The sequence below is a fragment of the Schistocerca cancellata genome, chromosome 2 (assembly GCF_023864275.1).
Source record: "Schistocerca cancellata isolate TAMUIC-IGC-003103 chromosome 2, iqSchCanc2.1, whole genome shotgun sequence".
Taxonomy (NCBI): domain Eukaryota; kingdom Metazoa; phylum Arthropoda; class Insecta; order Orthoptera; family Acrididae; genus Schistocerca; species Schistocerca cancellata.
Genome location: NC_064627.1, coordinates 701,799,099 through 701,815,629, shown reverse-complemented (window position 1 = coordinate 701,815,629; position 16,531 = coordinate 701,799,099). Strand labels below are relative to the sequence as shown.

The following is a 16,531-nucleotide window of genomic DNA, read 5'->3' as shown; positions in this document are numbered from 1 at the left end:
GACATTCAGAAAACTGGGTTTCTCAGTTGGGGCTCGTCAGAACCACCACTCCTACTGTATACTTCCTCTGTCTGTCACATCATAATACAGAGGGTCTCGCTAATCTCATCACCAAACATCCCCATTCATTCCTTTCGTCTCGACTATTTTAAATACGTACATTGTGCAACTAGGTTCTGTGACCAAATGCTACTTGGGTCAAGTTATTAAGAGCCTCTTGTTGAGGGGGGAATTGTGTTTCGAACATAGGGTACAAGTGTGCATCAGCAGTGCTTTAGTTCTCCTCTATCAACATTCTTTATGCTCTCCCACTCTTGCAGTCATTGCATAGTGAGAAGTGGGCTTAATTCCATTTCAGTAACCGTTTCTTAGTCTAGTTACACCTACCAGGAAGAGGAAATGCAGAAAATTAAACCATCAATATTGGTGCTTAGCAGAGTTAACTGGACATTTTACAACTAACTGGATGTGTTAAAACTTAGAGGCAGCATCCAGGATTAAGTGCATCCACCATGGTGCTGATGCATCTGCATCACAGTTTCTTGGCAGTGTAGAAGAGAGTCTATTGCATTGCAATCAGGGATAGGCGGTTTTGCTCTAAAGAGGTTCTAGTGTAGTCAAACCGTTGAGAATTTCCCAATCTTTTGTGCCGCAAAATATCAGTATATACTGAAAGAGAGCAAGAAAATACCTTTACAGGATTTCTGAATCGTATAAATCTCATTAATTAACAGGTGTCTGTCATAGGTCAGTTTTTGCGGAAGCAGAGGTTTTACACCATACCAATCTCAGGCTTCCTCTGGGAACTTCAGATAGATTTTCTTACAATTCTATTGAGATTTGCACGCTTTGAGAAATTTTCATTTGTGTGTATACTTGAATGGGGTTAAATGTACACAAGAAAACTGTTTGGGATATGCTGTGTCTTTTGAGACATGGGAATAGAATGTCCAAATTCGTAATAGTGAACTCTATATAAAACTAGCAAGGTCTCTAGTAAATGGACAGGTAAAAAGCCTACTCACCAAGCTGCACAAGGGGAACACACACACAAAAGCTTTCAGAGCTAGTGGCTCCTTCTTCTGGTGTAAGAGTTGAAGGGGAAGGAAAAGGAATGAAGGAAAAGGACTGGAGAGATTTAGGGGAAAAGGTACAGTTTAGAAAAGTCACCTAGAGACTTACTCGACGAGATGAGAAGGAAAAACAGAGTGTTGGGGTTACACTGGACGTGATTTGAAGACCTGAGAGCTTAAAGGTGGAAGACAGGGTAATTTGCAAGACATAGATTACTACTAAAACATCGTGTACGAGTTAATAAGAGTGAAATGCTAAGTGCATTGTATGTAACAGAGGTGGGAAGAGGGACTGCGAAAAATAGACTAGTCAAAAAATGAAAGATGCAGAATACGAAAATGGAGTGAAGAAGGGAGTAGTTACAATGAATAAATGCTGAGATGGAAGGAATTAACATAAATTAGGGCGAGGTGGGTGGTGAGAATGAAGGACATGTTGTAGTGCTAGTTCCCACCTGCGGAGTTCTGAGAAACTGGTGTCTGGAGGCAGAATCCAGATGGTGCTTGTGGTGTCGTTTCACAGTTGGCTCTCTGTTTGATAGTATATGTTTTGCCAGTTACAGGTCTGGAATAGATGGTGGTAGGAGGGTGCATAGAGCAAGTCTTGCAACGGTGATGGTCAGAGGGGTGGGAGCCAAATGGTAGGGAGATGGGTGCAGAAGGAGCATAGGATCGGACAAGAATGTTATGGAGATTGGGAGGGTGACGAGAAGCTATTCTATGTGTGATGGGCAAAATCGCAGACAGAATAGATCTCATTTCAGGGTGTGCTTTTAGGAAGTCATGGCCTTGTTGAAGTAGGTGATTGATAAATTCAAGACCAGGATAGTACTCGGTGACAAGTGGTGTGCTCTGAACTTGTTTTTTTGAAGGGATCAGTAGTACCAGGATTGGATGTGATGGCCCAGGAAACCTGCTTTTGAATTAGTATGTTGGGATAATTACATCCAGCAAAGGCTGAAGTGAGAGTGGTGGTGTATTGCTGTAAAGAACGTGCATTCAAACAAATGTGTGTGCCTCGAATACCAAGGTTATATGGGAGGGAACATTTGACATGGGAAGGATGGCAACTGTCAAAATGTAAGTACTGTTGTTTGTTAGTAGATTCGGTGTGGACAGAAGTGTGTAGCTGGCTTTCGATGAGGTTAAAATCAACATCAAGGAAAGTGGCATGGGATTCAGAATAGGATCATTTGAAATTTAATTTGGAGAAGGTATTTAGAGATTTCAGGAATTTTAACAGGTCAACCTCACCGAGAGTCCATAAGGCAAAGATCTCATCAATGTATTTAAACCAAAACAAGGGGCTGAAGACTTTTGGATCCCAGGAAAGCCCCCTCCAAGCGATCTATGAAGAGATTGACGTAGGAGGGAGCCATCTTGGTTCCCATAGCCATACCCCTGATCTGTTTTTATGTTTGCCTCTGAAAGGTTAAGTAATTGTTGGTAAGTATAAAGGTGATTAAGGTGACCAAGGAGGATGTCATAGACTTGGAATCAGGTGGGCTTTGGCTGAGGAAATGTTCAGCAGCAGACCGACCATTTATATGGGGGATGTTGGTATAGAGGGAGATAGCGTCAATGGTGAGAAGCAAGGTGTGTGGCAGGAATGGGACGGGCATAGATTTCAGATGATGTAGGAAATGGTCAGTATCTTTAATATAGGAGGGAAGTCTTTGTACTGTGGGTTACAGGTGTTGATCAACTAAGGCAGATATACGTTCGGTGGGTGCTTTGATGCCAGCAGCTATAGGATGACTAGGATGATTGGGTTTGTGGATCTTAGGTAGAAGGTAAAAGGTGTTTTTGGTGTGGTAAGAAGTTCTATGAATTGTGGTCTAAGTCCTTTTGAGGGGCCTGAGGATTTTAAGAGTGACTGCAGGTCAGTTTGAATCACAGGGATGAGATCTTGGTGGCAGATACTGTATGTAGAGGTGTCAGACAGCTGGCGTAGACCTTCACTAACATACTCCTGTCGGTCAAGTACCACAGTAGTAGATCCTTTGTCTGCTGGGAGGATAATGAGGAAGTCATCAACTTTTAGGGAACATAGAGCATGGAGTTCTGCAGAGGACAGGTTAGGGTCTTGTTGTAGGGACCTGAGGAAAGGTTGTGAAGTAATGCTGGATGTGAGGAATTCTTGTAAGGCTTGTAAGGGATGATTCTGAGGTAGTGGTGATAGATCAAGTTGCGATCATGGTCAGAACTGTTCAAGGCAGGGTTCAATGTTAGCTTTGCTGTTGCAAATTGGTATTTCCTGGGGAGGGGGGGGGGGGGGGGGAGGGGAGTGCTTTGGGTGAGAGGTTGGGAACACTGTACTGTTGTGATAGGTTCTTGTGATTATGACTTATTACATGTATGGGAGGCAGTGATGAAGGCTGTGGGATGTTAAGGTGGTGTCCAAGCTCAGTTTGTAGGAGATGATGGTTGGATTTTTTGGGAGGTACAGAGGAACAGGAAGGGAAACGCCACTGTCAAGGTTGTTTAGTAGAAGGTGGGATAACTTTGTGAGGTGAAGTCTGACATGTTGTTGCAGTCTGAAGTTGCTTGGCAGATGATACCATCCAAGGAAACATGGGAGGCAGATAACTGCAGGATTTTATTGGAGGAGAGAAGTCTGGTGGAGTGGAAATTGGCAGATGAGGCACATAGGTCACAGATTAGTTGGGTAAGTGCAAGAGATTGCTGTATTAGAAACTTACCCATCACAACAGTACATAGGCAGAGGGTGTATACAGGCAACACACAGTATCCTGTTGCAGATCATCCTGTACAACATGACATCGGTGCCTGTTTCACCACACGCACCATCTGTATTCTTCCTCCAGACAAAAGTTTCTTAGAACTCTGCTGGTGGAAACTAGCACTAAAACATATCTTTGGTTCTCGCCATCCACCTGGCCTTAATTTACGCTAATACCTTCCGTCTCAGCATTTATTCATAGAAACTACGACTTTCTTCACTGTATTTCAGTTTCCTATGTCTTTCATTTTCTGACTTGTCATTTTTCTCCACCCCCCACCCCCTTCCACCTCTATTACATACAATGCACTTAGCTTTTCACTCTTATTAACTCATGCATGATGTTTTAGCAGTAATTTCTATCTTGCACATTACCCTGTCTTCCACCTTTAAGCTCTCATATTTTCAAATCTCGTCCAGTGCAGTCCCCAACAACCAGTCTTTCCTTCTCATCCCGTCCGGTAAGTCTCCCTTGGCCCGGGGTTCTGGGTGACTTTTCTAAACTGTGCCCCTTTCCCTAAACATCTCCAGTCCTTTCCCTTCACCCCTCTTCCTTCTCCTTCAAGTCTTCTGCCAGAAGAAGGAGCCACTGGCTCCAAAAGATTATAATAGTTAAGTCTCTTTTTTTCACCCCCATGAACCATGGACCTTGCAGTTGGTGGGGAGGCTTGCGTGCCTCAGCGATACAGATAGCCGTACCGTAGGTGCAACCACAACGGAGGGGTATCTGTTGAGAGGCCAGACAAATGTGTGGTTCCTGAAGAGGGGCAGCAGCCTTTTCAGTAGTTGCAAGGGCAACAGTCTGGATGATTGACTGATCTGGCCTTGTAACACTAACCAAAATGGCCTTGCTGTGCTGGTACTGCGAACGGCTGAAAGCAAGGGGAAACTACGGCCGTAATTTTTCCCGAGGGCATGCAGCTTTACTGTATGGTTAAATGATGGTGGCGTCCTCTTGGGTAAAATATTCCGCAGGTAAAATAGTCCCCCATTCAGATCTCTGGGCGGGGACTACTCAAGAGGATGTCATTATCAGGAGAAAGAAAACTGGCGTTCTACGGATCGGAGTGTGGAATGTCAGATCCCTTAATCGGGCAGGTAGGTTAGAAAATTTAAAAAGGGAAATGGATAGGTTAAAGTTAGATATAGTGGGAATTAGTGAAGTTCGGTGGCAGGAGGAACAAGACTTCTGGTCAGGTGACTACAGGGTTATAAACACAAAATCAAATAGGGGTAATGCAGGAGTAGGTTTAATAGTGAATAGGAAAATAGGAATGCGGGTAAGCTATTACAAACAGCATAGTGAACGCATTATTGTGGCAAAGATAGATATGAAGCCCACGCCTACTACAGTAGTAAAGTTTATATGCCAACTAGCTCTGCAGATGACGAAGAAATTGAAAAAAATGTATGATGAAATAAAAGAAATTATTCAGATAGTGAAGGGTGATGAAAATTTAATAGTCATGGGTGACTGGAATTCGGTAGTAGGAAAAGGGAGAGAAGGAAATGTAGTAGGTGAATATGGATTGGGGCTAAGAAATGAAAGAGGAAGCCGCCTGGTAGAATTTTGCACAGAGCATAAGTTAATCATAGCTAACACTTGGTTCAAGAACCATAAAAGAAGGTTGTACACATGGAAGAATCCTGGAGATACTAAAAGGTATCGGATAGATTATATAATGGTAAGACAGAGATTTAGGAACCAGGTTTTAAGTTGTAAGACATTTCCAGGAGCAGATGTGGACTCTGACCACAATCTATTGGTTATGATCTGTAGATTAAAACTGAAGAAACTGCTAAAAGGTGGGAATTTAAGGAGATCGGACCTGGATAAACTGACTAAACCAGAGGTTGTACAGAGTTTCAGGGAGAGCATAAGGGAACAATTGACAGGAATGGGGGAAAGAAATACAGTAGAAGAAGAATGGGTAGCTCTGAGGGATGAAGTAGTGAAGGCAGCAGAGAATCGAGTAGGTAAAAAGACAAGGGCTAGTAGAAATCCTTGGGTTACAGAAGAAATATTGAATTTAATTGATGAAAGGAGAAAATATAAAAATGCAGTAAATGAAGCAGGCAAAAAGGAATACAAACGTCTCAAAAATGAGATCGACAGGAAGTGCAAAATGGCTAAGCAGGGATGGCTAGTGGACAAATGTCAGGATGTAGAAGCGAGTATCACTAGGGGTAAGATAGATACTGCCTACAGGAAAATAAGAGACCTTTGGAGATAAGAGAACCACTTGCGTGAATATCAAGAGCTCAGATGGAAACCCAGTTCTAAGCAAAGAAGGGAAAGCAGAAAGGTGGAAGTAGTATACAGAGGGTCTATACAAGGGCGATGTACTTGAGGACAATATTATGGAAATGGAAGAGGATGTAGATGAAGATGAAATGGGAGATACGATACTGCGTGAAGAGTTTGACAGAGCACTGAAAGACCTGAGTTGAAACAAGGCCCCAGGAGTAGACAACATTCCATTAGAACTATTGACAGCCTTGGGAGAGCCAGTCCTGACAAAACTCTACCACCTGGTGAGGAAGAGATATGAGACAGGCGAAATACCCTCAGACTTCAAGAAGAATATAATAATTCCAATCCCAAAGAAAGCAGGTGTTGACAGATGTGAAAACTACAGAACTATCAGTTTAATAAGTCACAGCTGCAAAATACTAACACGAATTCTTTACAGACGAATGGAAAAACTAGTAGAAGCCGCCCTCTGGGAAGATCAGTTTGGATTTCTTAGAAATGTTGGAAAACGTGAGGCAATACTGACCCTACAACTTATCTTAGAAGCTAGATTAAGGAAGGGCAAACCTACGTTTTTAGCGTTTGTAGACTTAGAGAAAGCTTTTGACAATGTTGATTGGAATACTCTCTTTCAAATTCTGAAGGTGGCAGGGGTAAAATACGGGGAGCGAAAGGCTATTTACAATTTGTACAGAAACCAGATGGCAGTTATAAGAGTCGAGGGACATGAAAGGGAAGCAGTGGTTGGGAAGGGAGTGAGACAGGGTTGTAGTCTCTCCCCGATGTTATTCAATCTTTATATTGAGCAAGCAGTGAAGGAAACAAAAGAAAAATTTGGAGTAGGTATTAAAATCCATGAAGAAGAAATAAAAACTTTGAGGTTTGCCGATGACATTGTGATTCTGTCAGAGACAGCAAAAGACTTGGAAGAGCAGTTGAACGGAATGGATAGTGTCTTGAAAGTAGGATATAAGATGAACATCAACAAAAGCAAAACGAGGATAATGGAATGTAATCGAATTAAGTCGGGTGATGCTGAGGGAATTAGATTAGGAAATGAGACATTTAAAGTAGTAAAGGAGTTTTGCTATTTGGGGAGCAAAATAACTGATGATGGTCGAAGTAGAGAGGATATAAAATGTAGACTGGCAATGGCAAGGAAAGTGTTTCTGAAGAAGAGAAATTTGTTAACATCGAGTATAGATTTAAGTGTCGGGAAGTCTTTTTGAAAGTATTTATTTATTTGAAACATGGACGATAAATAGTTTGGACAAGAAGAGAATAGAAGCTTTTGAAATGTGGTGCTACAGAAGAATGCTGAAGATTAGATGGGTAGATCACATAACTAATGAGGAGATATTGAATAGAATTGGAGAGAAGAGAAATTTGTGGCACAAGTTGACTAGAAGAAGGGATCAGTTGGTAGGGCATATTCTGAGGCAAGGGATCACCAATTTAGTATTGGAGGGCAGTGTGGAGGGTACAAATCATAGAGGGAGACCAACAGATGAATACACTAAACAGATTCAGAAGAATGTAGGTTGCGGTAGGTACTGGGAGATGAAGAAGCTTGCACGGGATAGGGTAGCATGGAGAGCTGCATCAAACCAGTCTCAGGACTGAAGACCACAACAACAAGAAGTCCCTTTGTGTGTGTGTGTGTGTGTGTGTGTGTGTGTGTGTGTGTGTGTGTGTGTGTGTGTGTGTGTTCCCCTGCTACCGCTTGGTGAATAGATTTTTTTAAAAAATCTGTCCATTTACATTATATTATCAATAAATGATTATTTTTGTTGGTCTCTAGTAAGATCTAAGTAGAACATGTAATCTTGAGAATGGAACTGCTTATGTTGCAGTGGAATGTAAACAAAGAGTAATATAAATTAAGAAATATGGAAGTCAAAGATTTTTTCTGTAACAAAGAGGAAACAGTAAAGGCTCTGAGCAGTTGTATTAAAGAAGAACTTAAGTACCATCAAAATCAAAATAACTCATAAATAATCATGAATTCTGCTCAGAAAAAAGTGTTGTGCCCAAGTACCATCAAAATCAAAATAACTCATAAATAATCATGAATTCTGCTCAGAAAAAAGTGTTGTGCCCTCATTTTTAAAAATTCAAGCATGTGGTACAAACATGTTACTATAATACAAAATTCTACTGTAGTACGTAGTGTGAAAGTCTGTCACTAGTCTTTTTTTATGTCACCAGTCTTTCGTTAGATGACTGCATCCTCCATTTTATCGCCATTCCCTACGGTAGTGCTGGAAATATTTCTTTTTGAGCAAACTAACCAGTAACTCTGCAACTACTGTCCAGCTCTACTTTGATACAATGACTGTGTTCTCTATTTCCGTTGACTAACCATTGACTTGCTAAACGCCTCGTATGGTAGCATTGGAAAGAACCAGAGGGATCACCCTCACTTTTTGCCAGCCTCTTGCATTGACTGATCATTTCTACACTAAATCTTCAGTTGTTTAGCATACCCTCAGAGACATGTGGAATGTGATGCGAGGTATCCTATTAAAGTTGTGTTGAGGAAAGAAGATACCCCGGAGTAGCAAGAGAGACATTAACATGGCACACCACATGAAATCACTGCTGCCACCAACCAGTATCCTGCCATCAAATACTAGCAAACACTCCCTGAGAGGAGTGGTTGGGAGTTCATTTTGTAACTACGTGTAAATGCCTGTTTCATTAAAGAATCAAACTCCCAGCTATAAAACAGCTTTCAACTTCTTATTTGTTTACAACTGAATGAAATGTGTTAAATATTTGACATTAAGCATGTAAGTGAGAAAAAAGATTTGAAGTTATGTCTAAAGTTTGTTGGAAGTCATCATGTGCCCTAGTGATAAAACACTGAATGAATATAGTCTGAGTAATCTGGACTAAGTTTAAGCAAAAGCTAGTTTTTCAAGCATCTTAATGTTTATATGATGTCATGTCTCCTGTACTGTTTGTCATACAATGATATAATAGTGCAGGTGCATTTGCTGGTATATGTGAATATTATCTGCAAAATGTGCTAAACCTGTGATGTAAGATTGTACTCTTAATGAGTAGATAATGATAGCATTTAAAATTTTTAAATTCAGTAAATAATTATATGAAATATTGAATTAGAAAGAGAACCTGCAACTGGGACTGTGTTACCATGCCCTGGATTCATGTGACCAAGCAGTATTAACCAAAACGTTGAACACGAATCATTGCAAGTGCATGTTTGGTGTATCTACATACCAGTATTATACTATATATTTCCCCCTGGGAAGAGATAGTTATGAATACTAATTAAATATATTTTATCTTCCTTCATTGTGTTGTAGATGGCTTGCAGATAATCTCTGGCTACATTGTCTGTAGTGGTGGATTTGTTATTGTGCTGATTGCAACACTGTATGCCATTTGGTTTCTTGATATTTATTTTCTTCCAAAATATTTCTTTTAACATGATATAGTGAAGTACACACAAAAAGAAACATTTTCTTACCAAGCTCACTTTTAACAAGAGTGTGTCTGAATAACAACTGAATGCAACCTCACTGCTGAAACATCTGGAAAGCAACTCCTTATGAAGCTGTAGTTGACACCTCGTTGTGCGCACCAGAAAGTTCTAGAAATCTACACTTTTTCCATGTACAATAATTTTCGAATTACAGTATCAATTATAACAAAAAAATAATACATTTTTGGAATCTGCTATTTTAATGTTTCAACTGGGTGTTATTTATTATTTAAATTAATTTCACATTTCTGTTTGAAAGTCCTGGAGTTTGCAGTGTTCTTTCTTTTACTAGAGTTTGAAATAAAGTGATGTTAACCAAAATCAATCTGTCAATTGATAACAAAATGTTTCCTTCAAGGCACATGATAGTTCTTCCTAATAACTTTTGTCTGTGTTGAAATATAATGTAATTCCATGTTCGTTGACATATTTTTTTTAACTAACTTGTTTTCACTGAAATTAATACAAACATATAACAGATTTGGAATAGTAAATCTCAATTTAAATAATCTTAAATAATAATCTTAAAATTTAACAGATTTATTTGTTGCTTATTTTACAAATGTAATAGATTGCATGATAGAAAGATACAGTGTTAAACAAAGAGTTATTTTCAAGTTAACGTTTCTCGTTGCTTTATTGCTTTTATTGTTTCAAAATAATCAATGAGATGAACGTCTAATTATATATGTTATGCATATGTATTATGCATTACAATAACCCAAAAGAAATGCTTCCGTTAATCTCAACCCATATTGAATGGAATAATTATTTTTGTGTGGTTAGCTGTATTGTGTCATACATATAGGCATTCATATCATAAAGTATACAGGAGAGGTGGAACCTGCTATTTCATTAGATGGAGTTTTGCATACCCAATGATAATTTCAAGTTCTGCGTACAAAGAACTTAACAACCACTCGTTCTCAACATAGAAAACAAATATATCCAGCATTGTTTCCAGGTTCTGGCACATCATGATAGTAACCACAACTTCATGTTGAAGCAGATCGTTAGCTCTAAAGTAATTGTTGCTCTTTTGAAATATGCGTATGAAACAGGTCAATTTTGTGACTCATTGAAAGAAGCTAATACTTAAACAGCTTTCCTCACACTATAAAGCACTGAGAATTTCCAAGTAGCTAGAGTAGCATTTTCCCTACAGGTACGTGAATAAGACAATAATGTGTATGGCCACCTACTGCCTTTTGTGGGTCCTAGACTTTAGACTTCAGTGTAATACTTAGTTGCTTTCGATGTGGATTAAGGTGATTCATTTCACAACTGATTGTTTGACATTTCCATGTTTTTGTCATCCTTTTCAGGGGGCCAAACACAAAGCAAGCTATAACTAATGTTCTACATGAAACAATTGTAAATAATAATTTTCAGCTTGCAATTAATTTAAAATATGTTTATTGTAAAGATTGGTACCCTGTAGAGGGTCACTGATTATTTCCTCCCATGTCGTAATAATCAGTAAGCTGTTTAATAATATGCTAGTGTCAGTAACTGATTCCATTCTAAATTATTATAGCTTCTTCTCAGCTTATCCAGTTTGATATTCATTGTATGTTATTTTTGGTTTATGCTGTTTATGTCTTTTCTTGTTTTCTGATAAATTGTATTCTGCAATTACACAGGTTCCAATTCAGTTACTCCAGCAAGCCCTCCATCAGCAGCCACAATAAATGGAACATCAGTGCAAGTACCATCTGGCGGTGCATCTGTTTCGGGAGCACCTGCACTGTCAGCGGTACCATCACTCCCCACCATGAATGGTGTGTCAGCAATTAATGGCATGCCTAGTCCTAATCCAGTTGGTGTACCACTTGGACAGCCAGCAAATGGTGGCATTGAAGCACCCACACAGAGGGGTCAAGCTGTAGGAGTTGAAGAGCCATTACCTGCAGGGTCAGTAGTATCTGATTTACCTGCAGTCAATATTCTGTTTCTAGTATAGTTTCCAATTTGAATTTGTAATGTTGTGCAAGATGGTTATGCCGAAGATTGTTTGTACAAAATGATAAGAGGAGAAAAACTTTTCAGGCAACTGTACGTTAGCGGCACCATTGTAAGTAGGTAATGTAACAGGTTTTTGTGTCATCACCAATAAAAGATAGATGCTGTAGTGAGTTACTGTAAGACAGACAGTGATGGAATTACTCTTCTTCTTGTAGATACAAATCCATTACCTCATGACTGACATAAAATCAATACTAGTCACCACTGGGCAGTGTTATGTGCCCTACCACAAGCTGGTGATGAAAAGGTGGAAAGAATATATGAGAATGTTGAGGAATTAATAAAAGTATAGATGTGGGTATGAAAATCAGTCTTCACTGATGGAATGTTACATTAAGGGGAAGGAAGATAGTAGAATTATTGAAGAATATGGGCTGAAAGGAAGAAATAAGGGGAGATAGGTGTATTTGTTGTATTTAACAACATTATGGAAAGACTAGGATGCTACTCACCACATAGATGAGGTGTTGAGTTGCAGTCAGGTACAATCAAAATAATACTAGAAATATTAAAGGTCTCAGACAAAGTCCTCCTTCAGAAATGGAACGTCTCTGACGGTAACTTCTATTAAACAGCCTCTTCTAAAATCACAACAGCGAAGCTATATGTGTCATAGACTGGAAAATAGTAACTGAATTAAATTACAACTAAGAATTTAAGAATTAAATGCTGGACTGGGAAATATGAATAGATGTAGTTTAATGGACAGTCATCTCAGTTTCAAAGGAATGAAGAACATGGAGAGGACAAAGAAATGAAATACTGTACTTTTCATTTTTTTTTCTTGTGAATTTAATATTCAGTGAAATGTTGAGTTATTGTAACGCTACACTCTGAGTATAAAGTTTTCCTCTGAAATTTTGGATGAAGAATTGTTGCTGATTCAACTGCATGCCCCAAAATTGATTAAATAATATGGATATTGACTAGTTAAAACTGAACAAGACAAAAGGGAAATGCTCTGAGCCACCAACCATAGGACAAAATAAATGTAACAAGCACAGCACAGCTCTGAGCCACCAACCATAGGACAAAATAAATGTAACAAGCACAGCACAAAAGAGAATTCAATTTAATAACAAAACAAGTAATTATTGCTGGGGAGGTCACCAGATGTTACAGCAAAGGCAGATACAAAAAAAAGGAGCTATGCATGACTCAACCAAATCTTCAGGTTATCGATGAAAGAAGGAAATTCTGCAGTGCAAAAGAATGCAATTGAAAGCCAGCAGTATATATTGTACAGATGTGAAATGAACAAGAAGTGCATAGAAGTCACTGTGGATTGATTAGTGGTGCATGCAGTGAGTATTGGTGTATATTTTGTGGTCAGAGGCAGTGGAGCCAGTAGGTTAAGTAGGGGAGGAGCTAGTGTCACTGACATCTTACCATGATGTGATGTCACAGTAGCTTAGCTTGTGTGCGAGTGGACACTCAGAAATCACAAACAGCTAAATTTTTACACAGTCAAGAATGTAATTGTCATTAGTGCTTGTTTCACTCACAGCAACTTAAGCTGTGCTCTTAAATTTCTGCGTAACCAGATATTTGATAAAGATAAATGGGCAAATATTTGTGACAAGCAAGAATACAAATTTAACTACTGCTCTTTAAAATCACAGCAAGTTAATGTCATTTTTTAAGTAGACCGAACTCACAAAATTGAATAAAACTCACTCTTAAGAGAGACCACTCTTTCATGTAAATAATGTAGAATATTGCAGAATATACTTCAGTTGCATTAGTAAGACAATCCCAGAATTTTTTACAAATGTTAAGATAAAAAATATGAAAACTTACTTCTTTCTCCTCTGTGACTCCGCACTTCAACAACTGTCTCTTTCAAGTTAGGATTACCTGAAGGCTTTTACCACCGATATGTCATTAACTGGCATTTAATTATTACAAATTGTACCAAGAGTGACATGTTTGTGATGAAGCTTCTATGTACTGTTGCCTTGAAACAGCATGCTGTCTTAACATGCAGGTTGTAATATGAAAGCAACACAATATGATGCAATCCAACAGTACATCTGTAAAGTTTTTCATTTGTCAACTGCTATCGCCGTTGACATTCCCATCAAGTGACACGTCATTTTGATGCCATTTCGCAGTAAGCGTCTGTTCTTACTGGCTTCTCCTATTTAAGTAAAGGCAGAATGTATGAGTGGATAAAAAAGATTGAAAACAGACATTGGTGCGGAAGATGGCTATGCATACAAAGCCTGACAACAACTGGAAGATCAAATTTCAAATCTGTGTCAACAGGCATGTTTTTATAGAATCTATGTCAACAGGCACATTGTTAGTGAAATTTCTGTGTAATTTAATTTGAATCATGAATGTGCATACAATGTCCTCTATAACTTACATGGCTCAATGCAAGTGCATTTTTGGTATGGGGCTACATAGTTATCTTAATTTTGTGCACCTATTATGAACACTAGAACTGATATACACATGAAGAAGGTGCTTTTCGTGGTCAAATTATCACACAACACGAGGCCTGGATACATTATTTTGAATCAAATAATAAAAGATAATTGAATGAGTTAATTGTTCGTGGAATCTCTTGCCAAGTGAGAGGATCCAGATAGTCTGTGTGATATAACAAAGATTTGAGCCTCTTGAGTCATGCTGTAGAGCAGGCTGTTTCAATGCTGCCCATATTCCGTTTGTGGGCAGGTGCAGATAATGTAGGCTACCCACCTTACATCTCTGTTGCATGCATTCTGCTCAAGCATACACTACACCCTGCCTCCTAGGCTGCTGGTACATCATCCATTTGCTCATCCCTGCCCACCTGTGCCCATGTCTACCTGCTTTCTCCTGAGTGGACACACATGCTGGAACAGCCTGCTATAGACATGCATGGCAAATGGTTATTGAGTATTCCCATGATAGGCAGTTCTGTGTCCATTCATGTTTTCCTCTAGAGGCCAGCACTGAGCAAGGTGGCGCAGTGGTTAGCACACTGGACTCGCATTCGGGATGGGCGACGGTTCAATCCCGCGTCCGGCCATCCTGGTTTAGGTTTTCCATGCTTTCCCTAAATCGCTCCAGGCAAATGCCGGGATTGTTCTTTTGAAAGGGCATGGCCGACTTCCTTCCCTGTCCTTCCCTAAAACCGATGAGACCGATGACTTCACTGTTTGGTCTCTTCCCGCAAAACAATCCAAATCTAGAGGTCATCTGTTCAACTCCCTTACTGACCACCCAGATTTAGGTTTTCCATGATTTCCCTAGATTGCTCCAAGCAAATTCCAGTATGGTCCCATCCCTAAATTGCTCCAGACAGATGCCAGGACGATGTCTTTAAAAAGAGCATGGCCGATTTCCTTCCCCATCCTTTCATAATCTGAGCTTGTGCTCTATCTCTAATGACCATACTCTCATTGGGATACTAAACTCTGATCTTCCTTCCTATACAAAAAGCTGTTGTATTATTTACCAGTAGTGAGGTTGGAGGTAGTGGTAATATGTGGTGGTATAGGACAGGTTTTACAGGTAGAACTATGACAGGGGTAGGAATCATGGTCAGCGAAAGTTGCATAGTGATTTACCCTAGATGCCTAGGCTACAGTATAGGAAGTGTTTGATGTGGAATGGCAGCAGCTATCGAAGTGGAAATATTATTGCTTATTGGTTGGTTAGATATGATTGAGGTATGGATATGAATATCAGTGAGATGATCAATGTCCAGGAAGATGGCTTTGACATTGGAAAAGAACCAGATCAATTTAAGTTAGGAATAGGAGTTAAACAGACCATAAAGATATTGGCCATGAATCTGTACAAAGTCCAGAGGCTCATGAAATATTTGTGGCTAAAAATGAAGTTGGCTAGTGTGACAACAAATGAGCTTCTTCAGTTACTTTCACAGTTCATTACTGTGGTACTTGACCATTAGAAGTACGTGAAAGAGGTGCTTATCAGCTTTTGGACACCTGGATGTACAGAACTGTTCCTTGTGACTGTACTCCTCCCATCCAGACTGAGCTGCACGGAAATGCCAATCCCAGGCCCCTCACAAGGCCTCGCAGTTGCCTCCACAGAACTGCGTACACTCTGCACTAACAGTCATCATTACCAACAACTCCAGTTTTGAGTGCCAGAGATACAAAAAAATTATCATTGTAGAATGAATTGGAGAAAGTAGATGGTTGGGTAATGTGTTTAGAGTTTGACCAAACACTAGTAAGTGCTACTCCGAGATGAAGAGATTGGCACAGCAAAAGCTGTATCCACCTTGTAAGAATACTGACACTCTTCACCCTTTCCCATCCCTCCTCCAGGAAGATGACTTACTAGTTATTTGGAGGTTGTAGTATCAGGTAATTTTTTTAATGATTTGTCTGAAATTTACGATATGGGAGACTTCCAACTGAATTCCACTAGTAGATAACTATCTGAACTATCAGATGATCAAGCTGGTATCTCAAGCTTGCACATTGCTGTGAAAGTGGTATTAGATGATCAGTTTACCTACTGAAAAGAAAAATGTTACCAAAAATAAGTTGATCAATGGAAAATCCAGTATGGAATATGACAATATTATGGAAAGGATAATTGCTACTCACCATATAACAGAGATGCTGAGTCACAGGGGCGGGGGAAATCCCCTCACACACACACACACACACACACACACACACACACGACCACAGTCTCTGGCTGCTAAGGGCTGGCCTCAGCAACCAGAGAATGTGGTCATGTGTGTGTGAGAGTTGTGTTTGCACGTGTGTGTGTGTGTGTGTGTGTGTGTGTGTGTGTGTGTGTGTGTGTGTTTCTGATGAAGCTCTTTGTTGGCTGAAAGCTTACTTTCTGACACTCTTTTTGTTGTGCCTATCTGTGACTCAGCATCTCTGCTAAATAGTGAGCAGCAACTATCCTTTTCATAATATTGCCAGAAAAAAAAGGGAGAA

General features: G+C 39.6%; 1 protein-coding gene across 1 annotated transcript in view; it reads left to right on the top strand.

Annotated features, from left to right (window-relative positions):
• The window catches only part of LOC126162481 (E3 ubiquitin-protein ligase Su(dx)), a 117,529-nt gene that overhangs the window by 53,962 nt on the left and 47,036 nt on the right, over nucleotides 1-16,531 (top strand). Inside the window, exon 6 of the mRNA XM_049919024.1 lies at nucleotides 11,225-11,495. Within this exon, the coding sequence (XP_049774981.1) occupies nucleotides 11,225-11,495 (271 nt within the window). The remainder of the gene's footprint in view (nucleotides 1-11,224; nucleotides 11,496-16,531) is intronic.